This window comes from Pongo abelii, chromosome 11 (assembly GCF_028885655.2).
Source record: "Pongo abelii isolate AG06213 chromosome 11, NHGRI_mPonAbe1-v2.0_pri, whole genome shotgun sequence".
NCBI lineage: Eukaryota > Metazoa > Chordata > Mammalia > Primates > Hominidae > Pongo > Pongo abelii.
The window spans coordinates 99,269,328-99,292,216 of record NC_071996.2 but is presented as its reverse complement, the minus strand read 5'-3'; the positions used below and the strand labels follow the sequence as shown (position 1 = coordinate 99,292,216).

At 39.4% G+C, this 22,889-nt stretch overlaps 1 protein-coding gene across 8 annotated transcripts in view; it reads left to right on the top strand.

Annotated features, from left to right (window-relative positions):
- Positions 1-22,889, top strand: part of HECW2 (HECT, C2 and WW domain containing E3 ubiquitin protein ligase 2) — a 399,402-nt gene that overhangs the window by 305,015 nt on the left and 71,498 nt on the right. For all 8 annotated transcript variants that reach the window (XM_063712948.1, XM_063712946.1, XM_063712951.1 and 5 more), the window contains 4 exons: positions 169-354; positions 15,391-15,525; positions 19,880-19,982; positions 22,679-22,775. In XM_063712948.1, coding sequence (XP_063569018.1) covers positions 169-354; positions 15,391-15,525; positions 19,880-19,982; positions 22,679-22,775 — 521 coding nt within the window. The remainder of the gene's footprint in view (positions 1-168; positions 355-15,390; positions 15,526-19,879; positions 19,983-22,678; positions 22,776-22,889) is intronic.

Genomic DNA, 22,889 nt, shown 5'->3' with positions numbered 1-22,889 from the left:
AGATATTTTGCTCTGTCTGCTGTTTCCATACATGGGTCTAGAGTTCTGTCAAAGCCTATATATGCATTTCATTACTTATTGGAAGATTAGCCATACCCATGTGTAGTATTTCTGGTGCTTCTGCATGTCACAAGTGGGTTAACACTGGTTCTCCATTCTTTTCTTTAGAGTGCCTACCGCATGTTTACAAACAACACGTGTTTGAAGCACATGATCACCAAAGTCCGGAGGGACACCCACCACTTTGAACGCTACCAGCATAACCGGGACCTTGTGGGATTCCTCAACATGTTCGCGAACAAACAGCTAGAGCTGCCGCGGGGATGGGAAATGAAACATGATCACCAGGGCAAGGTAACACGAGGGAGATGCCTCAGGGAGTGCCAAATGCCTGTGGGCTGCTTGTGGCTTCGACACTTGGCCCTACCCTTCAAGTGAGGGCCAAGGCTCTTTGTGAGGTGAAACATTCCGCCTTCTGTTCAAGTGAAACCTGGACAGCAGGTTGTTTGTGACCACAAACAGTGACTGTGCCATTCTGAAGTCGTGGAGGGAGTGGAGGGAAGGCTGTGAGGCTGGCAAAGCATTTGCTTCTCCCTGGAAACTCTCCTGCCTGTCATCTCTCTCCATGCTCTGCTGATTAGAGAAAAGGGTTCTCAGGCAGTGCTTCCTTCTCGCTAGTGATACAGCTTGTGTTGTAGATATTTGAATAAAAAGTTGTGGTATTGTTTGGAGAAGGTGGCTAGGAGGTCACTAAGCAAGCAACTACATGAGGTGTGTCTTTGTCACACTGTCTGGGCTTGGGCTTCAGTCTTACTGGTTCAGAACTGTGATTTTGTTAGCACATTAACCAAAACTCACTGATTGATTAATTTATGACAAGAAATATGTAACTGTGCAACACAGGCCAGAATAGCTACATCCGTACTTCCTCTGTAGGTGGATGAACCAGAAAGCCTGGTTACAATCAGAAAGTCGTTCTATGAGTAAGAAATCAGAATGAGAAAGTTAGTGCTTGTTATAAGGTGACCCTCAGCTAAGATTTAATTTTTATTTAACTCTTATGTAGTACCTACTATGAGCCATGAACTGTTTAAGCTCCTAAGGTCCTCACCACAACTTTGATAAAGCAGTACTATTATAATTGCCATTTACAGATAAGCAGCTCCATATCCAGAATGGTTCAGTGACTTGCCTGACATCAGAGACAGGCAGTGGCTGAGCCACGCTGTAGGCCAGCCAGGGTGGTTCCAGGAACCATGCTCTTAACCATGACATTATGCTCTGCAAGTATTGAGTAACCAACCTCAGTTTCTCTGTCTATAAAAAGTCTGGGAATATGTGACTTGAAGGGTAGGGAAAATTAAAATGACATGATATTTAAAGTATTTAACAACCCTTGGAGTGTTTGTTCAACAAATATTTATTGAGCACCTAAGCAAAACAGGTAAGCCAGCTACTTTGTAGAACTGCCATTCTCATGAATGCAGCATTCATGTCTCAGAGACAGGCAATAGACAAATAAATAAACATACTATCCTTCGTATGCCAAGAGCTGATTAACGCTATGATGAAAAATAACGCAACGAATGAGGTCTAGTGAAAGACAGGAATGGAGAATGTTATTTCATATAGGTTGGTTGGGGAAGGTGTCACAGATAAGGCCATAGGTGAGCAGATACCTGAAAGAAATAAGGAGTAAAGTTTATCAACATTCAAGGCAAATGGAACACGTAAAGTACTCCGTAAATGCCATTTACCCCCCAAAGTTCCCTCTAGCAGAGGGAACTTTACCACAATAGCCTCTTATTTATCCTGAACTCAGCTTCCAGCAATATTACCTGAGAAGCTATGAGCAGTCAAAATGGTTGTTACAAAATGCATGTATTTTAATGCATGGGAGGAGCCCTTAAACTCTCATTGAAACTACTGACTTGATTTCTGCAAATGTTTTTAATAAACCTCTAATTCCCAGCCAAGAGAAGATTAGAAGTGGCAAGCATGAAGTTTAGGAGAGATGAAAGAGAATTGGGCTTGTGATTATGTCCCCGGACCACAGGTAAAATGACACCGAATTAGAGTCAGATGGGCATGACAGAGAAGCCTTTCCAGAACACTAAGCTGGAAGCAGGGACACCAGGGGAAGATATGGCTTTGCTGGTACTACATTTGGTTCAACAGCCTGAGAGCCCAGTGTCTGTAAATGTTCCACTGGATGGAAGGGCATAGATGGTCCAAGTAAGGACTTTGAAAAATACTGGTAGTATTATACCTGGGTATAAAAGAGTAGTAGCCCACCAAGAATTCATCTGTTTTCAGCTCTGACAAGATTTTACCTGGAATCATGAATGAGGAGCTATGTTCATTAGAGAATCAGAGGTCCAGGGAAAACCCAAGTTAAGATAATGGATAATGCTGCATCTGTTTCTGCTCTGTGTTGAGATTTAACTTGTTAAGGCAGGGGTTGGTCCCTTCTTGCCAGTCATAACTTGCCAGACACACTTTAGGAGAGAGGTTCTTTTACTAACCCCTGTACCTTGAAAAGAGTTTCAGTTACATATAGGATACTATTGAAGAAGAGTTGTAATGTATTCTTAAGAACAAGTTCTGTCTCATAGCTTTTATAAAAGTTTTGGTGGTTAAACAGGAGTAAACATCTCAACCATGTTCATAACATGACTATACAAAACATCCTATTCTCTGGGGATGTTTTTACTAATCTGGGTGTTACAACTTGAAGTTGGCATTGTACAGAACCCTGAGTGTAGGCTGGTAGAGAGCTGACCTCACAATCTGCTGCTGGCTTTTACATTAGAATCCTGTTTGGGGTGAAGGATTTGAAGGACCCCTGCCTTGTGGACAAGACAGATCAGCAGGCAGACCCAAAAGCTTATCACTTTAGCCTGATCTCCCTCTGTCATGCATGAAGACTTTAATAAGATTTTCAGCTAAGCTGGACACCTTAACTGAAGCAGGTTTATCTCCGTGCGATTCTCCCATGTAAGTTTCTTCCCAAGTGACCAGCCTCCAGTAGATTAAAATAACTTAAAGGAACATTCAGGGAGGCTGGTGCTCGGTCTCTATTTGGCTACTCTGCTTTGGGCTGCATGTTAGGAGTCCTGTCTCCTGTCTTATGAATAGGCAGCTAATAGGTTTTCTGTCAACCCTGGAATTTTAGCCCCTTTTAATTGAATTTAATAATATTTATTTTAAGAGACAGGATCTTGCTATGTTGCCCAGGCTGGAGTACAGTGGCTATTCACAGATATGATTCCACTACTGATCAGCATGGGAGTTTCAACCTGTGCCATTTCTAACCTGGGCTAGTTCCTCCCATCTTAGGCAACCTGGTCATCTCCAACTCCTAGGAGGTCACCATATTGTTGGGGAACTTAGTGTGGACACCTGGTTGGCATAGCACACTGTAGTCCAGAACTCCTGGGCTCAAGCAGTCCTCCCACTTCAGCCTCCCAAGTAGCTGGAACTATAGGCACAAGCCACCCTGCCTGGCTAGACCCTTTTAAAAATGAGTTGCTCTAGATCCCTGAGGAATCGCCACACTGACTTCCACAATAGTTGAACTAGTTTACAGTCCCACCAACAGTGTCAAAGTGTTCCTATTTCTCCACGTCCTCTCCAGCACCTGTTGTTTCCTGACTTTTTAATGATTGCCATTCTAACTGGTATGACATGTTATCTCATCGTGGTTTTGATTTGCATTTCTCTGATGGCCAGTGATGATGAGCATTTTTTCATGTGTCTTTTGGCTGCATAAATGTCTTCTTTTGAGAAGTGTCTGTTCATATCCTTTGCCCACTTTTTGATGGGGTCGTTTGTTTTTTTCTTGTAAATTTGTTGGAGTTCATTGTAGATTCTGGATATTAGCCCTTTGTCAGATGAGTAGGTTGCGAAAATTTTCTCCTATTTTGTAGGTTGCCTGTTCACTCTGATGGTAGTTTCTTTTGCTGTGCAGAAGCTCCTTAGTTTAATTAGATCCCATTTGTCAATTTTGGCTTTTGTTGCCATTGCTTTTGGTGTTTTAGACATGAAGTCCTTGCCCATGCCTATGTCCTGAATGGTAATGCCTAGGTTTTCTTCTAGGGTTTTTATGGTTTTAGGTCTAACGTTTAAGTCTTTAATCCATCTTGAATTAATTTTTGTATAAGGTGTAAGGAAGGGATCCAGTTTCAGCTTTCTACATATGGCTAGCCAGTTTTCCCAGCACCATTTATTAAATAGGGAATCCTTTCCCCATTTCTTGTTTTTCTCAGGTTTGTCAAAGATCAGATAGTTGTAGATATGCAGTGTTATTTCTGAGGGCTCTGTTCTGTTCCATTGATCTATATCTCTGTTTTGGTGCAGTACACCAGCATGGCACATGTATACATATGTAACTAACCTGCACATTGTGCACATGTACCCTAAAACTTAAAGTATAATAATAATAATTAATTAATTAATTAATTAAAAAAATAAATAAAAATAAAAATGAGTTGCTGTGCTTCTAGAACATTTGAAGGGAGAAAACATTTTTCGTGTAATGCAACATCAAAGCTATTAACTATTATGAAGTTATTTTCCCACAGTGATGACTGATTTCTAGAGTTGATATGAAACAGGATGTCCATATCCTCATCTACATGAAAGGAAACTGTTCTTAACAGAAATGTTCTCAGGCTGAAATTTGCCTCCATCTCCTCTTCTCTAGTGTAACACCTTGCTTTCGTGTTTTCACTTATTTAGTCATTCAGCAACACTTCTGAGGTGTGTACCATTGTGCTAACAATGATAAAAAATTTACCACTTAATGTAGTATTCTGGAGTATGTAGCATTGCCCCTGGGCCAGACACTAGTTCATTTAGTGCTCACAGCAGCCTGGAGATGGGTGCTATTTTTATCCACATTATATAGAAGAGGAAACTGAGGCACAGCATGATTACGTGAATTGACCAAGGTCCCACAATTAGTAAGTGGTGGAATTGGATTTGAATCCAGGCAGTCCAGCTCCAGTCTGTGCTCTTGTCCTGCCTCTCACCAGTAAGGAGGGTGAAAGGGGTATCTTCAGCAAATATAATGAAGATAGCAAGGGTTTGGCAGGGTGCTGTGGGAGCCTCCTGATAATTTATAAGGTAGGTATTATTATCACTCATAATTTACTGAAATTTAGAGGTAGAAGTAGGGATCTATATAGAATAGTAACTAAAAAGTTTCATCAGTTTGTCATTTCATGAAAATAATACAGATTTGTTAATTGATGAATCCTTACTCTTATAGGAAATACATGATGACTTATAAGGGATATACTGTAGGATTCATGTCAGCATACTATTCCTTCTCTTAAGGAACTGCTGGTCTCCCTTAACCATGGTGGTCTGAGAGAATGGCATTTTCACAGCAGGGTTTCTTTTTGGTGTTACAGTTCTTTGCTGTCCATGTTGTTCTTGATCACTGCAGGGTAGTCTGGCCTGGGCTGTTTTCTCCTGCCTTACACCTGTATAATGACATGGAATGTTCTCTGTTTCTCTATGATGGGTGCTCTGATACTGTGGTGTCTGAGTGGATTTGTTCTCTTGCTGTATCAGTGGACTTCTACTCTGGTGGTTGTATTCTCCATCAGCCATGATCATGAAACTAGGGTTTTAGAAACATCCTTGAAAGCCAAGTAACTTAGAACTGGAACTGAAATCAGATCCACACATTGGCACAAAATCATGTATTTCCTGTGTAAAGCCACTAACCATCCCTTTCCTAGACATTGCTCTTTTACCCTAAATGCCTCTTCTTTGAATTATAAAAGAATGTGTGCCTGTATACATATGTAACAAACCTGCACGTTGTGCACATGTACCCTAAAACTTAAAGTATAATTTTAAAAAAGATAAAAAAAAAAAAAAGGATGTGTGCCTTAGCACTGGTATGTGCTATGCAAGGGTCCACTGTAGAATGACTTATTTATGGCATGAGATGCCTGGAAAGTTTTCATAGTAACAGCAGTATTTGAGGTGAGCCTTAAATGATGGGTTGAAGTTTGGTTAAAAGAGATTTTGGAGGAGAGAGAAAATAGGAATGGGGTGGGGAAAACACCCAAAGGAAAGGCACAGAGACAGGAAAGCACCAGGTGGGTATTTCTGGTTCCTGTGAAGAAATAATGAGTGAATTTCAAGAGACACATATGAATTACATGAAATCAGTGGATGCTGTACTGCAGAGAGTCAAACTGAGAGAATGCTACAAAATGACTTGGATAATGAGAAAACAAAACCGTGAAAGTTGTTATTTCTCAAGTTTACATAATGGGCTTATTTGATTTAATTTTTAGAAAAAAAGTCTCTTTTTTAAAAATTTCCTTTAAGACGTTAAATATGGACTATTTCCCCCTGCCTCTTTGCTTTAGACTCTCAAACAAATTAACCCAGGGTTTTTTCCCCAGATTATTCTCTTTGGGCCTAAATCAAGATGCGAAGAAACTTTGAACTTTATAAGTGACATATCATAAATGTCATGAGATTTTAAAAAATAAAAATGTACAATGGGAACCATCTTCTTATTTAAAGTGACACATCTTTCCCATAGTTTGTTGTGTTTTTCCCTACAGAAATCATGTGTTACAACATCTCCCAGCTAAATTGGCTTCCATTTCTATGTCTAAGCTTTGTAACTCTAGAGGTTTTGACTTTGGGTGTCAGATTGGGAGTTTAAGTATCAGAATGGTCCAAATACTCATCTTTGAGAACCACAGCAAATAGCAGGTATGGTTATGAGGACGGATTTTCGAACAGAACAAATATTTGTAGGGTAGAAAGTACCACAGGCTGAGCCCATTTGAGAATTCTCATTTTACCAGACCCTAATAGCCTGTGTGGCTACAGTTGTTTCAGTAATGACCCAGACCCTGGTTTCAATCTTGCATGAAACTGATGGCAACTATTTACTGGGTCAAGTCCTATTTATCTCAGTGAGTAAAGTGCAACTTAATATTTGGAGGCCACAACTTATTATAATTTCAAAAGTCTCTTAGCAAGATAAGTGCTACATTTTGAAAAATACTTTGTCTACTTGACCACCACGTTTGTTACTTTTGTGACACATTTTTAATGGCTTGGAAACAACTAATACCTCTTGTGGTGAGTATCTGGTTTAATTACCTTAAGTTATGCAGCAATCTAGCTGTTGATGGAATTAAACTATAAAATGATAGATAGCACATGGTTTTTAAGGACCTCTTGTCTATTTTAAAAGGTAAAAATATGTTAGAAAAAATTAATGCATAAGTGTACATGAAGGCAAATGGCAAAAATAAACTGTCTAGGGGTTGTGTACCTTTTTGAATGAGAAAATAGAGCAGAGATCGGTTTTATGAATAAATTTCTGAGTAAAACGGTAGACTCATGGAATCTTGAAGGAATTGCCTAAGTACAGAGATGGCCTTTGCCTTTTCTTTTTTAACAGTTGTCTTTATGACCTGCATGGATATATATAATATATATATCCATATAAATATTATATATATGGATATATATCATATATCGTATATATAATATATAATATATAGCATATATAATATATATCCATATATAATATATATAATATATAATATATATCCATATATAATATATATCCATATATAATATATGTATAATAAATATATATATATTTGACCTCCATCTTAAAAATATATTTTATATATATATATATATATATATATATATATGAGTATATGCTTTCAACATTTCATGGTAATGCCCTTCTACTCTACCTAAAATGTGGTAATTTGGATAACTTTATCCCCAGTCTTCCACAGCTATACGCTGGGAAATGTTGAACAATCAGCTGTCTGTGGCAGGTGGAGAGGAGGGCTGATTTGTAGCACTTGCCAGTTTTGATGGTGTAAATTCTCCCAACATGGTCAATTACGTGCTGTCAGCATCACATCAACCTGCTCACAGAATTCCTTAAAATTACAGTCCGCTCTCACAAGCTGGTACAAGCCATCTCCAACATAACACTGGCTCCCCTCTTACAGGTTGAACGCCTAAATACTGTCACTCCCAACATATAAAATACCACTCCCTTAGCTAACATTTTACATCAAAGTTTTGTACTTATATTGTACTTGTCCACATCTACTAACCGGCTGTTTTCAGGAGTCTGGACCAAGTACCACAAATCCCTGTTTCCTCTCCTAGCACCTTTAGAGCTGCAGTCATAGCAGTTAAACGTAATACTTTTCTATAACCTTTTTTGTGACTGATACAGATGTCATGAAATAATTGGGACTGCTGATTCCTTCAAAAGAACCAAGTTAGCATGACGATTTTTTACTGAGGATAAACTGTATAATTCAGCCCTTTTCATCTCCACTATTTGTGACAAAGAGTCTGTCTAAGACATAAGGTAGAGAAAATAATAGCATGTTTATTCCTTATAACTGGGGGGATCTTGGGGGAAGGAGCCAGGAGCTGAGAAGAGAGTTATAATTTGGAAGGAAGAGAATGGGTAAGTAAATACAATCTTTAAAAAATGAAAGTAGATTACAATGAGCCTTTTTTTGAGCACTTCTAAGACTTTGTAGGCTAAGACACCAGAATTTATAACAGATACAATACATAGTGCTTCTGGCTTATCAATTATTGTCCTTTCACTGTTTACATAACTCTTTACAGAAAGAAAAATGGAAGATCGGATGTTCTGTCTTTCTGTAGCATAGTTACAAGCACTTTTTGTTTTCTTTTGTTTATATAGCCTTTTAATATGTATTCCTTAGTGGCAAAATAGTAACTGGAAACAATTTCAGACTTCTTTAACTTAGATTTGTTGAGCCTGAGGTTGGTATTTCTTCATAAATAGTGATGGCTTTTTCTTTTCTTAAAACAATAGAAGTTTTTTTAAAAAAAGAAAAAAGAAAGAATTGTGTAAAGAAAGAAATGTATTTTGTTTGGCTTCACTAAAATACCACTTGGCTCCAACTAGCCCATATTTCCTGATTCTGACTATGCCCCGAAGCAGTGAAAGGGTAGATGTTTTTAAAAATGAGATTCAAGTTTGTGTATTTGCATTCCTTTCAGTTTTTGAGTTGTTAGTTGGCCCAGCACTGTAAAGCTTGAGTGAATTTCCTTAATGAAACTTAGCATTAGGGAATCAATATTGTTCAAAATTTGCTTTGCTAGTAGCCAATGTGAAAAGGATCTATTTTTCCATACGATTTCTTTTTTCATGTCTGCATTCTCGACATACTCTACTCTAGACAGCATTTATTAATACGTGATAGATACTTTCATAAATAATTGCAGGCTATTCAAAAACTGTGACATAAAGTGATCCAAATTTACTAGGTCAGCTTCATTGCTGGCTTGAACTAGGTAGCATTTCCTGTGGGAAAGTGATCCATTTTCCTGACATAATTGATATGTGTGTCACAAATAGAAATGGCATGCTTGGACTTTGCATGCTCTTCTCTTCGTTTTAAAGTAGAATCTATTTTTCACAGTTCAGCTGTGACCTGAGTAATTTCCTTTACGTGAATAAAGCAAAGCACTAAGGAAACCTGTCCAAGGTCACACAGTGGGCCCAGACGGAGCCAAAACTCACACCAAGGGATTGCTCCTTAGAAGTGCTATATTCAGTCAGTGCTCTAGCTGTGTGGCTTTGATGGAGGTCTTAATCGAGACTTTTCCCCTAAGTACTTGGCAGGTGTAAAAAGCATGTGTAAACAATATACACATTCCATTTGATTCTGAAATAGAGCCCCTTGTGGGATACAAATAGGACCTATTCTCCACCCATGGCCATCCTTCCAACAGATTAGTGATGAGAATTGGGCACAGTATGTAGAGCATGCTGTCTGGGATCAGTAGCAGTCTTTCCAATTGAAACTTTGTAGTGTTGAAACTGGTGAGGCCAAGCACTGTGAGTGGCTGTTACTGTCAGCCTCATTCAATACATACTGAAATGTTTTCCTAAAATAAAGTATGATATAAGGTGTGAGGGGAGTGGGAAGAACATAAAAAGGAAAAGATGGTAGGCAGAAAGCAGAATGGAAAAGAAGAGAGGTGGGGAAAAAGATATTGCTCACTGGGCTTTGGGGTCAGACAGAAACATGGGTTCAAATCCCAGCTTGATAAGTTCCAACTGTACATTTCACTTAAATTGGGAATTGTATTCTAGGTGAATGATAGATATATCATTATTCACCAAATAGGGAAAATCCCTACATATAATGGTGGTTTCTGGTTTTACTTTTAGAGAGACTGTCTTTCCTCTACAGTGTGGAAACTTCACTGTTTTCCAGTGGGATTTGATTTGACTGTATTGTGGTGGAAAACCCATATACATTTTAACATACAAGACTGTACTCTCGCCAGGTGCGGTGGCTTACGCCTGTAATCCTAACACTTTTTGAGAGGCCGAAGCAGGTGGATCACCTGAGGTCAGGAGTTCAACACCAGCCTGACCAACATGGTGAAACCCCGTCTCTACTAAAAATACAAAAAATTAGGTGTGATAGTGTGGTGGTGCGTGCCTGTAATTCTAGCCACTTGGGAGGCTGAGGCAGGAGAGTCACTTGAACCTGGGAGGCAGAGGTTGCAGGGAGCCAAGATTGCACCACTGTACTCCAGCCTGGGCAACAGAGCAAGACTCCATCTCAAAAAAAAAAAAAAAGTTTATTCTCTCACGTAAAGAAGTTGAGAGGTAGACAGTCTAGGGTGGACCAGGGAGTTCACCATGTTGCAAGAGCCCCCAGCTCCCTCCAACTTTTTTTTTTTTTTTTTTTTTTTTTTTTTTTTTTTTTTAGATGGAGTCTCGCTCTGTCACTCAGGCTGGAGTGCAGTGGTGCAATCTCTGCTGACTGCAACCTCTGCCTCCTGGGTTCACGCCGTTCTCCTACCTCAGCCTCCCGAGTAGCTGGGACTACAGGTGCCTGCCACCACGCCCAGCTAATTTTTTGTATATTTTTAGTAGAGACGAAGTTTCGTCATGTTAGCCAGGATGGTCTCGCTCTCCTGACCTCATGATCCGCCCATCTTGGCCTCCCAAAGTGCTGGGATTACAGGTGTGAGCCACCGCACCTAGCCGCTCCTTCCAACTTCTTGCTCAGCCATCCTTCATTTTGTAAACCAAAAATAAAATTCCAAGCCCCTCAACCATCTGAATGGACCCCTCCTCTCAGCCAAGGACATTCGAAAGTTAACCTAAAAAAGCTAGTTCAGGCCATGATGGAAAGTGGGGGGTTGGATATGCCTTGTAGCTGACCAGCCTTAACACCAACACAGAGACCTTAAGACTGATAGAACAGAGCCTTTGAGTCTGATAAGAAATATTTACAGTCTATTCCCTCTGAAGCCTGCTACCTGGAGGCTTCATCTGCATGATAAAACCTTGGTCTCCACAACCGTTATCATAACCCAGACATTCCTTTCTATTGATTCCAGATCTTTAGATAATAACCCATTGCCAAACAGAAAATCTTTGAATCTCCCTATGACCTAGAACCGCCCCCACCCCTGCTTCCAGTTGTCTTGCCTTTCCAGACTGAACTAACATATATCTTGCATGTGTTTTTGGTGCCTTAGCCCTCTCTAAAATGTATAAAACCAAGTCCATCTTGGGTGGACATTCTCAGGATCTCTTGAGGGCTGTGTCACAAGCCATTGGCCATTCATGCTTGGCTCAGAATAAATCTCTTCAAATATTTTACAGAGTTTGACTCTTTTCCTCAACAATCCCCATGGTTCAGTATGGCTACTGGAGCTCCACTATTAAATTTGTGTTTCAGAGGGTAGGATAGGTGAAGGACAGAATGAAGGATCATCTGTCCCTCATCAGGAGATTTCCCAGAAGTACCATGTTTTACATTTTACTGGTCAGAACTTAGTCATGGCCACACATACTTACAAGGAGCCTGGTAACAAACATAGTTTTCACTGGTCCTCCTTTTTTTTGAGCCTTGTGTATGGGCTTTAGCAAGAAACATTGTGATCCTTAGGAAACTGTTTCAGAAAAGAAAAGTATTTGTGAAAATAATAGGACCTCATATTTGAGGTGTCACAGGCAGCATGCTCAAAAATTCGTATGAACTATCTCAGGTAACCTTCCTTTAATGCAGTTATGATCCCCATTTAACAGGAAAAGAAACTGAGGTTTAAACATTTCAACTAGTTTGCCCAAGGTGACGTTGCTAGTAAGTAGCAAACTAGAGCTCAGAGCCAGGCTTGTCTTTTTCCAAATTCAAAGCATTTAATCATTATGTTGCCTCCCACTTCTCAATTTTTAACCTGGTACATTTACAGTGGGATTTTTAAAATCTTCTGTTTGTGGTTTTAGGGTCTTTAGCTTCCCTCATTTTTTTTTCCCAAATCTTAAGTATTTCGGTAAAACACGCTTTTTTTTTTTTTTTTTTTTTTTTGAGACAGGATCTCACTCTGTCACCTACCCAGGCTGGAGTGCAGTGGTGCAATCTTGGCTCACTGCAGTCACCAGTTCCCAGGCTCAAATGATCCTCTCACTTCAGCCTCCCAAGTAGCTGGGACTACAGGTGTCTGCCACCGCATGCCCGGATAATTTTTGAATATTTTGTAGAGACAGGGTTTTGCCATGTTGCCCAGGCTGGCCTTGAACTTCTGAGCTTAAGCGATCCACCTACCTCAGCCTTCCAAAGTGCTGGGATTACAGGTGTGAGCCATCGCGTCTGGCCCAGGAACATGCTTTTTAGCATTTGGTTAGTTAATTGTTAGTTGTCTCCTTGTATTTTGGTTGGAAATTCAAGTTTTTGGCAATTTGTTTTTATCTGAGCACCCTCTTTCTCCCAGGCACAGCCCTAAAAGCTACTGGGGATAACAGAGTGACTAAGATACAGTCACTACTCCCAAGGCTTTTGCAGTATAGTTCTTTTGAGAATGGATTTTAGACAAGCCTCTTAACATCACATTAGGCTATGACACTACATACAAATCATAGCTGACCTACATGTAGACACCCATTTGTCTTTATAATTACAAGTGCATCATTGTACCGTTAATGACCACCCATCCCTTCAAAACATTCCTAGGAAATTAGGTAAATAGGCCATTCTAATTTATGCTCTTTGTATTTTTCCCTTAAAGTAGATGGTTAATAGGATTGTGTTAGTAATAAAAGCTTGTTACTCTCCATTTACATATAGAGGATATGGGTTTTGTTCTAATATGTATTATTTAAAAATAGGTATTAGCCACATCCATTGGTGCAAAATAATTTAATTGCTATTTTATGACATTTTGAATAGTGGCAGAAATAGTGGACAATTGTATTAGAAGCACAAACCAAATGGGACCAATGTGACGTTTGGGGTCAGAACCTGTCAATGCAAGTCCACGCAGGTTTTATCACTGGAGTACTTTTTACAAGACCTAAGAAGAAGGATGTTTCACCCAAGGTTGGTGAAGAGGAAACATTACCCAGGATGTGAGGCTGATGACAAAATCTCACACAAAACCTTTATTTTTTTGTACACAGAATTGGATAGTAAGAGAAAGGACTGGGAAAGATTCCTGTTCTGTCCATTTTTCTGCTTTGTTTTCTGGTACATCCATTGCTTAAAGTTATTTCTTTATAAAGATGTAAAAGTGTTTTCTATATGGGACCTGCCCCATTTCTTGATGATGTACATAGAGTTCCATATGAAACATTCTGTTCCATAATGGGAAAATAGGTTTCTAAATAGGCATAAATATACTATCTGCCTCTGGCATTTGCCTAGATACCTTCATCTCTAGGTGTTAAGGTACTTTGTTAACTGAGCTCCATCGGTTTGAAAGGTCGGTTCTTTTTTGCCTGTTATTTGGCATACATCATGTGCCTTGACACTTGGTTTATAGGTACTGAGTCTCCTGGCTCTCCTAATAGCCTCTTTCATCTTTGATGACCTAATTAACTATCTGATCATGGAAAACTTACAATTTCTAATTGTATTTAAGATAATGGGTTTCATTATTACCTTGAGTCAATTTTACTTTGAAAACTTACAACATTGGGCCCCTAAGGGTAATGATAGATAGCACTTGTATAGTTTTAGAATTAAACAAACAGACCAAAAAATGCTTTGCTACATTGTATTCCATCTTACTGCAATGCTGAGGTAAATGGTTTATGCTCATTCATGATTTCATGTTACGAGAGACTCTGCAGTGATCATGACAGACATGGCTTCCACTCTCTTAACACATTATGGGGGAGAAATGTTAGGAATGAAGGAGACATGTTTTTGTAAGAAATATATAGCTCAGAGAACTTAAGTGACTTACCCAAAGTTCTAGACGGTATGTGATGAGTTTGTATGGGTGTGTAATGGGCGACTAAACCGGAAAGGCATGTAGGCAGACTGTTAAAGAGTAATGAAAAACTGACCAAAGAGTGGGGATGTCTTTTCTGTGGACAATGGATAGCCGTGAGAAGCTTTGGATTGGGGTGGTGATGTAATTGAAGTGTTTAGAAAGAATATTCTTATAGTAACGGGCCAGTTAAATGACTACGGTGATAGAGATGTGGAGCAGCTGAGAAGCCACCAGTACTTACACACATAAAATAAAGTCCCAAAATAATGGGGTGGTGTTCAGGCTGGGAGGGGACAAATAGAGGACACTACAGTGAGAAAATGAGAAGGATTTGGTGGCTTACTGTATAGGAGAAGGAAAAAAAAAGAGAAGTCAGTGATGTTTAAAAGTTTCGGCCAGGTGCAGTGGCTCATGCCTGTAATTCCAGCACTTTGGGAGGCCAAGGCAGGCAGATGACAAGGTCAGGAGATCGAGACCATCCTGGCTAACACAGTGAAACCCCGTCTCTACTAAATATACAAAAAATTAGCCGGGCATGGTGGTGGGTGCCTGTGGTCCCAGCTATTCGGGAGGCTGAGGCAGGAGAATGGCGTGAACCTGGGAGGTGGAGCTTGCAGCGAGCTGAGATCGCGCCACTGCACTCCAGCCTGGGCGACGGAGCGAGACTCTGTCTCAAAAAAAAATAAAAATAAAATAAAATAAAGTTTCAAGGTGGTAAGAACTTTATAATAACCACCTATGACAGTAAGAGCTCAAAGACCATCAGTTAAGAGAAGCCCAAATGTCCATTCTTCTGGCTTCCTTCTCGGATCATATCTTTGGTGACTACCTCGTAGGGTATTTCCTAAAACCAGGTATAATGTTCCTTCCTGCTCTCTTCGTTCTGGATCTCATCTAAGCTTGGCTTTCTCTAATCTGATCTGTCCTGTGTGGGTAAGGAGAAATTTCCCCAAAGATTGAAAATTATGAGAAAATAGAGCTAAGATTGTGACTCAGAAGTGAGTCTTTTCCTGACCGTCTGATGTTATAAGTCAGCTAAGACATGTGAGCGGCATGTATTTGACTCAGTGTATTGTATCCTAGGCATTCTTTGTGGACCACAACTCCCGCACCACCACTTTCATTGATCCCCGGCTCCCACTTCAGAGCAGTAGACCCACAAGTGCGCTGGTTCATCGGCAACACCTGACAAGGCAACGCAGCCACAGTGCGGGTGAGGTGAGTCATGCATTTTGGGGACTGACCTGTTGGTTGATAGAAGCTTCTAGTATGTGATGGTTTGAGGAATTCGATTTTTTAAAGCATTTTTTCTTTCTTTTTTTTTTTTTTTTGAGTTTGATTTAGAGGCTGAAAAGCTTTCCAATGTTGACAGGGCTTCTCTGGAAATACATACAGCCTAAATCACAAATTTAAAAAGGTAGGATATATGAGGCAAAACTGAAGAAATTTAAGATTTTTTGACTCAGAGGAAGGTGAGAGGGAGTTGATAATGTACTAAAATGTTCAAGACAGGAAAATGATAAGCCCATTTGCACACCCATTTTCAGCCTCACAGGAAGAAATGAATGTAACTTGGTTAAATATGGAATTTATTTTTTTATGTATATATATATTTTTATTATACTTTAAGTTCTAGGGTACACGTGCACAATGTGCAGGTTTGTTACGTATGTATACATGTGCCATGTTGGTGTGCTGCACCCATTAACTCGTCATTTACATTAGGTATATCTCCTAATGCTATCCCTCCCCCCTCCCCCCTCCCCCTGTGTCCAAGTGTTGTCACTATTCAATTCCCACCTATGAGTGTTTGGTTTTTTGTCCTTGTGATAGTTTGCTGAGAGTGATGGTTTCCAGCTTCATCCATGTCCCTACAAAGGACATGAACTCATCATTTTTTATGGCTGCATAGTATTCCATGGTGTATATATGTGCCACATTTTCTTAATCCAGTCTATCATTGTTGGACATTTGGATTGGTTCCAAGTCTTTGCTATTGTGAGTAGTGCTGCAGTAAACATACGTGTGCATGTGTCTTTATAGCAGCATGATTTATATTCCTTTAGGTATATAGCCAGTAATGGGATGGCTGGGTCAAATGGTATTTCTAGTTCTAGATCCCTGAGGAATTGCCACACTGACTTCCACAATGGTTGAGCTAGTTTACAGTCCCACCAACAGTGTAAAAGTGTTCTTATTTCTCCACATCCTCTCCAGCACCTGTTGTTTCCTGACTTTTTAATGATTGCCATTCTAACTGGTCTGAGATGATAGAATTTCTTAAGTGAAGTTTTCTATATTACATTAAAATATTCATCCAGGGATACAGGATTATGGAATACTCACTAGTATTCTTTAAAATTAGGATATTTTTGAGAGAGTTGATTTATATACTTTATGTACCTGGAGAAAAAGGGCTGAACTAAGAGTTACTAAAAACTGCTCTACTTTACTGGTTTGCAGGGACCAATGGTAACCACACGAGGGCCCTCTAATACCCTAACCAAAAAAAAAGAACAAGTCTTGTTTCACTTCTTCCTTTTTCAGCTTCAATATATAAAAGAGATGTCTTAAGTCAAGTTTTCTTCTCCTTCATATGGGCTTATGATTTGATTATATACCGTCACTTGATTTACAATGCTTCTGAAAATTCCCTTAGACAATAGAATTAGGATCCTTTACCCACCTTTACATGCCTTTTCTGTGTCTATGTGCATGTCATATTTTCAGTATTGTACATCAAATATCTTTGTAGCCATATATTTTGTATAAGAAAAAATATGAATACAATAAATAACTGGATCTGATTCATCAAAATTCTACTCTTGGAATTTCCCCTGGTGATTTGCATACATGCTCCAAGGCATCATGTGTTTGCTGGTTGTAAGTGCAGATATAGAAGGGTACACATGAGAAGCTCGTATAAAAATGATATACAAATATATTACAGGATGAGATATGTGCAAAAATATTTATGTTTTATGAGTAGCTAGTAAATCTTTACCTTGCTGTCATGTAACCCATTAGTGGTGAACTGAATGACGCTAACAACATTCATCTTAAAAGCAGAACAGACCTCTCACCTTTGGACCTTGTGTGCGATGTGTAGCACAACTAGGGCTCTGTCTGATATTTTATTGCATAGCCCATGCCCTTTAACCACTCAACTTATCATGACTTCACAGTATGAAGCTGGCTGTTTGGTCTAGTCAGGACTATTTTTCTGGTAAAACATGCATGAGATTAATAGCTATACTTTCATTTTCTTTCAACCCCTCTACCTTAAAACATGAATTATTTTCATGGTCTAGTAGTAGTAACCTTTATGAGAGAGGGACCCTAACGGATACATTAAGACTTTTCCTCCTATGGCTGGAAACTGAGCAGTGGCCCAGAGATAACTCCATACAGACTGAGTGTCCAGCCCTCTACGTTGTTAAACCTTCTGGGGGAGTGTCCTTTCTGACACAGCTGTTGGAAGCATGCACATCCTGAAGTGCTGCCCGTCAGAGGGATTGCCCACTGTCCGCTGGTCTGGTTGCAAGGACTGAGGTCTCAGGGAGAAGACCTTTGGCATTTCTGGGAAATGATGAGACATGACAACATACTGTGAGGAGAGAAAGTATATATTGGAGTGTTGAAATGATAAGTTATCTGACTAACAATCTGTACTTAGTGATCAGATCTCCCCAGAGAGTAGCTGTATTCATTCCTCAAAGCCAGTAACTCAAGAGAAGCAGGGTGAGAAGACTTCTAGTTACATACATGAGTCATTTGAGCCACCATCTTATATTCGTTCAGCAAATATTCCATTCAGTAGAAAATATTGATGTCTTTTCCATCTGACAAGTTAACACCAAACACCTGCTACAATGAAGAAACATAGTGGTTGCTGTTATGAGGGATGCAAATAAATAACACATTTTCTGCGTTTTTTGTTTTTTTTTTTTTTAAGACGGAGTCTTGCTTTGTCGCCAGGCAGGAGTGCAGTGGTATGATCTTTGCTCACTGCAACCACCACCTCCCGGGTTCAAGAGATTCTCCTGCCTCAGCTTCCCAAGTAGCTGGGACTACAGGCGCCTGCCACCACACCTGGCTAATTTTTGTATTTTTAGTAGAGATGGGGTTTCATCATGTTGGCCAGGATGGTCTCGATCTGTTGACCTTGTAATCCGCCCGCCTTGGCCACCCAAAGTGCTGGGATTATAGGCGTGAGCCACCACCGTGCCCGACCCACACATTTCCCGCATTCTTAATAGGAAAGGAAAATATGAAACTATACTACAAATGAATAAAAATATGAATGAAAAATGCTTTGTAAATTTTCTTTTTTACCTTTAGATACCTTTAGATAATCATGTTTTTTTCTTTTTATTTATATCTTTCCAACTTTAGTGAGGTATAATTGACAAATAATATAAACTGTTCACAATGGCAGCTGCTTGTTCTGTTTGTTCTGTGGGAGCTCAGAGGAGGTTGTATTTAACTTGGGCTTGAGGGAGAGGGAAGACCTTGTCAAGGAGGGGCTGTTTGAACTACGCTTTGAAGAATGAGTGAGAGCATTCTTGAAGGACAAGCAAGCGGTGGAGGGTGGGAAGGATATTTCCAGCATTAGAGTCTTTAGAAAAATCCTCAGCAAATACCCAAATGATACAACATGATAAAAGGGCTGCAAATGGTAGTGGGTGGAATAAAACTCTGTTTTCAAAATCCTAGTTTATAAATCCAGTACAGTATGTTATTTTTTCTTATTCTCTCGTACTACTGTTCTGCTATTGTCTCAAAAGATTTCTGTAATATGGAGGAAAATGCTAAAGCAGAAGTGAAAACAACATTAGAGTTTTCTGGTAAGGCTGTTAATGGGTATTTTTGCTTATCTACTTGTGTGTATGAGTTTCTAAATCTATATTAGGTGCAATAAATAATTCTGGTTAGGACAACCCTATTTAGCTCCTCCACACCTGCTCCTATTGGGACCGTGGTGTGGGAGGCTCAAACCAGAAAGATCTGTTGTACCAGGTGTTCTAATAGACATGGAAAATTGCTCCTGAGGAGATGATAACACATAACTCGGAACCCCACATGAAGATTGCTGCTCTTCAACCCCTCCTCTGCTGAGCCAGGGAATTCCCTGGCCTGCCTTAGCCAAAAGAAGAAATATCTTGGCACTGCCCCAAAACACTTTATACCACTCAGTCTTCCCTTTGATTGTGTTGTTGTAGACTGTGCTCTGTCAACGCAGAAGTTAGTCCTGATGAACAAGTCTGCTGTTTAGCTGCTGCAGCCTCAGTAATTATAAGCAGATTGAACTACTTCTGTGCCGCTTGGTAAAGAGTCACTGCCCCAGCCCCTCTCAAGAATGTGGATGCCTCAACTTCCCCCCTGCCATTTGCCACTTAAACAAGGCTTTCAATAACTAAGAACCCTGCTTCAGCCCCACAGCTGGTGTCTGTTCTGATCAAGTGGTACTTCACCATGCTCATTGTTAATATTTTGAACAACTTGGTTTGGGATGCTGATATAGAGCATTCTGGCTCTTGGTGCAGAACATAAATGATGCTTCTGTTTGCAGGTAGGAGAAGATTCTCGACATGCAGGACCACCAGTTCTTCCCAGGCCATCCAGTACATTCAATACAGTCAGTAGGCCACAGTACCAGGACATGGTTCCAGTGGGTATGTCATCCCTTTCCAGAAATTATCTGTCCTTTTGTGCCATTATCTGTACCATGTACACTGTGCTGATACTTCCCCTGTTGTTAGCCTGCTACTTTTTGCCCTGTATTGAGAAATTGCTGCATTATCCTTAAGAAATGTATAACGAAATCCTACAGACTTGAGTCTCAAAGGGCTTCTGTCTTGTAATATCCTAAAGGATGAGATTGTTTTTTAATACCACCCTACCTTTCCTGAGTAGAGGTATCATATTAGATTATTGAAGTTAAGGAAAAATAATTTATTAAGGTAATATATTATGCAGTCATTATAAATTAAGAATTTGGACTAGCATATACTTAGTATATATTTAAGGCCAAGAAAGAATTTAAATGGTGTGTGAATCTGTAGCAGCCTCACAAAATAAACAATCAGAGCACATTCTTAAGGGCTTTTGTCACAAATAGAAGGCAGCAAGAACCTCTAAAATAGTAAAATAAAAATAAATGAGTGTGGGAGAAAGGCCTATAAAACAACTTGAGTTGTTATTAAAAGGATGAGGTTGAAGTAGATCAGTGGTTGCCAAACCTGGAGCGCCTAAGGCAGGTGGAGTGGACAGACTGGTGGGAGGCCATATGGGCTCTGTGCTCCATCTTAAATTAAACTAGGTTGGCCGGGCGCAGTGGCTCACACCTGTAATCCCAGCACTTTGGGAGGCCGAGGCAGGCAGATCACAAGGTCAACAGATCGAGACCATCCTGGCTAACACGGTGAAACCCCATCTCTACTAAAAATACAAAAAATTAGCCAGGCATGGTGGCACGCACCTGTAGTCCCCGTTACTCGGGCGGCTGAGACAGGAGAATCACTTGAACCTGGGAGGCAGAGGTTGCAGTGAGCCGAGATCACACCACTGCACTCCAGCCTAGGGACAGAGCAAGACCCAGTCTCAAAAAAAAAAAATTAGACCAGCTCTCCATTTATCTTTGTTTTAAAACATTTTCTTTAAAAAAAAAAAAAAATTGTTGTGAAATTCAATATAATGCCCATGACCTAAGAAGTTTGACCTCTGGATAAGAAGAAATCTAGGGTTGAAGTCTAACAGTCTAGGTTTTTTTTTATGTTATTACTAATATGACACTAAATACTGCACATGGAATTTTAAAGCACTATAAAATTGTTGCTTAGAAAGTTATGTGGGCTCTGAGTTCGGATGCACTATAAACCCCAATTCAATAATTATCCAAGTGTCTTCATTATTCATATGTAGTGAAATGTGCACTTAGGGAACATTTGAGTTGACAATGGTATTCCACTTTAGCAGATAGTATTTCTTTAAAATTGTTATTGTTATTGTATATATAAATATACATAACTAAAATAGATATGTTATAGGCAACATGATGCAGGTAAGATTGGAAATGGCAGATCTCTACAGAATTATTATACTTCTTTTGTTTAATTATTTGTTAAAGAAAGGCATGTATCTTGATAATATCCTATACCAGAATCTCTGATGTTTAAGAATTTAGACACTCTGTCCTAGTTGTGTGAATTTAAATATATTTGTGCCTATTTATGATTATCAACAAATATAATCAAGATGAATCATCTTAAGTAAACAAATTCATTTTCTTGACAAAAGAAGTATTAACGGTATCCTTAATCAATTTTAATTAACTATTTTTAAGTTTCTTTAGCCAACCTTGACTGGGATTTAGATTTTTCTAAACACATTTTGTTCATGGTTTGTAATGATGATTGTGTTGTAGCTGTTGGTATAGTTGGTTTGGTAAAGAGCTATTTGTGGCTTAATGGCATTTATTTCCACGTAGAGTTTGAGAATAGTTTGTCCTCTGCATTTTGGTCCTAGTTGTTGCTGGCAACTAGTATATTTTGGCAAATTGAGTTCTGCCTCTTTACCTCCATGGCTGGCTGCTAATTAATCAGAAGATGGTTTTTCATTTCTGACTTGTCATTTCTGTGAGGCTGATTTTCGTAAGCTTAAAATGATCAAGATCTAGAATCTCGTTGGTGACCTCATCTTGCCATTTGATAATAAATATGGCTTGTCAAATGAGTTTACTAAGAATGTTTAATTAAGCCACAGCTAACAGACCTAAGTCCAATAATCATATAAAAGGTTAGATACAAATTGGAATGTAAGCACGTATAGTGGTGGGCACAGTCTAGTTCCAAACTATAACTTTGAGTATAAGTAATATTAGCCAGAAAAACAGATTTCATTTATTTTTATTTTTTTCAATAGAAACAAGTTCTCACTATGTTGCCCAGGCTGGTCTTAATCTCCTGAGCTCAAGGGATCCTCCCAACTCAGACTCTCAAAGTGCTGGGGTTACAGGCGTGAGCTACCATGCCTGGCTGAAAAACAGATGATTTTGAAAAGTTTGGATTTATAGGCTGGGCACAGTGGCTTACACCTGTAATCCTAGCACTTTGGGAGGCCAAGGCAGGTGGATCAACTGAGGTCAGGAGTTTGAGATCAGCCTGGCCAACATGGCAAAACCCCATCCCTACTAAAAATACAAAAAACATTAGCTGAGCATGGTGGCAGGCACCTATAATCCCAGTTACTTGGGAGGCTGAGGCAGGAGAATTGCTTGAACCCGGTGGGGCACACAAGTTTGGATTTATATACATGAAACTAATAATAGATTCTTTTTTAAATTGTTGTCTTTTCTGATTTTTTTTTTCAGCTTACAATGACAAGATTGTTGCATTTCTACGTCAACCCAATATCTTTGAAATTCTACAGGAGCGTCAACCTGACCTTACCAGGAATCACTCACTCAGGTAACAATAATATTGGTATTTGGTTCAAGTTGCATAAGCACAAACCATTAAATCTTAGTTGTACTGATAGTTGTCTTGGAAATTTATTCTTTCTTTCTGACATCCTTTGCAAAA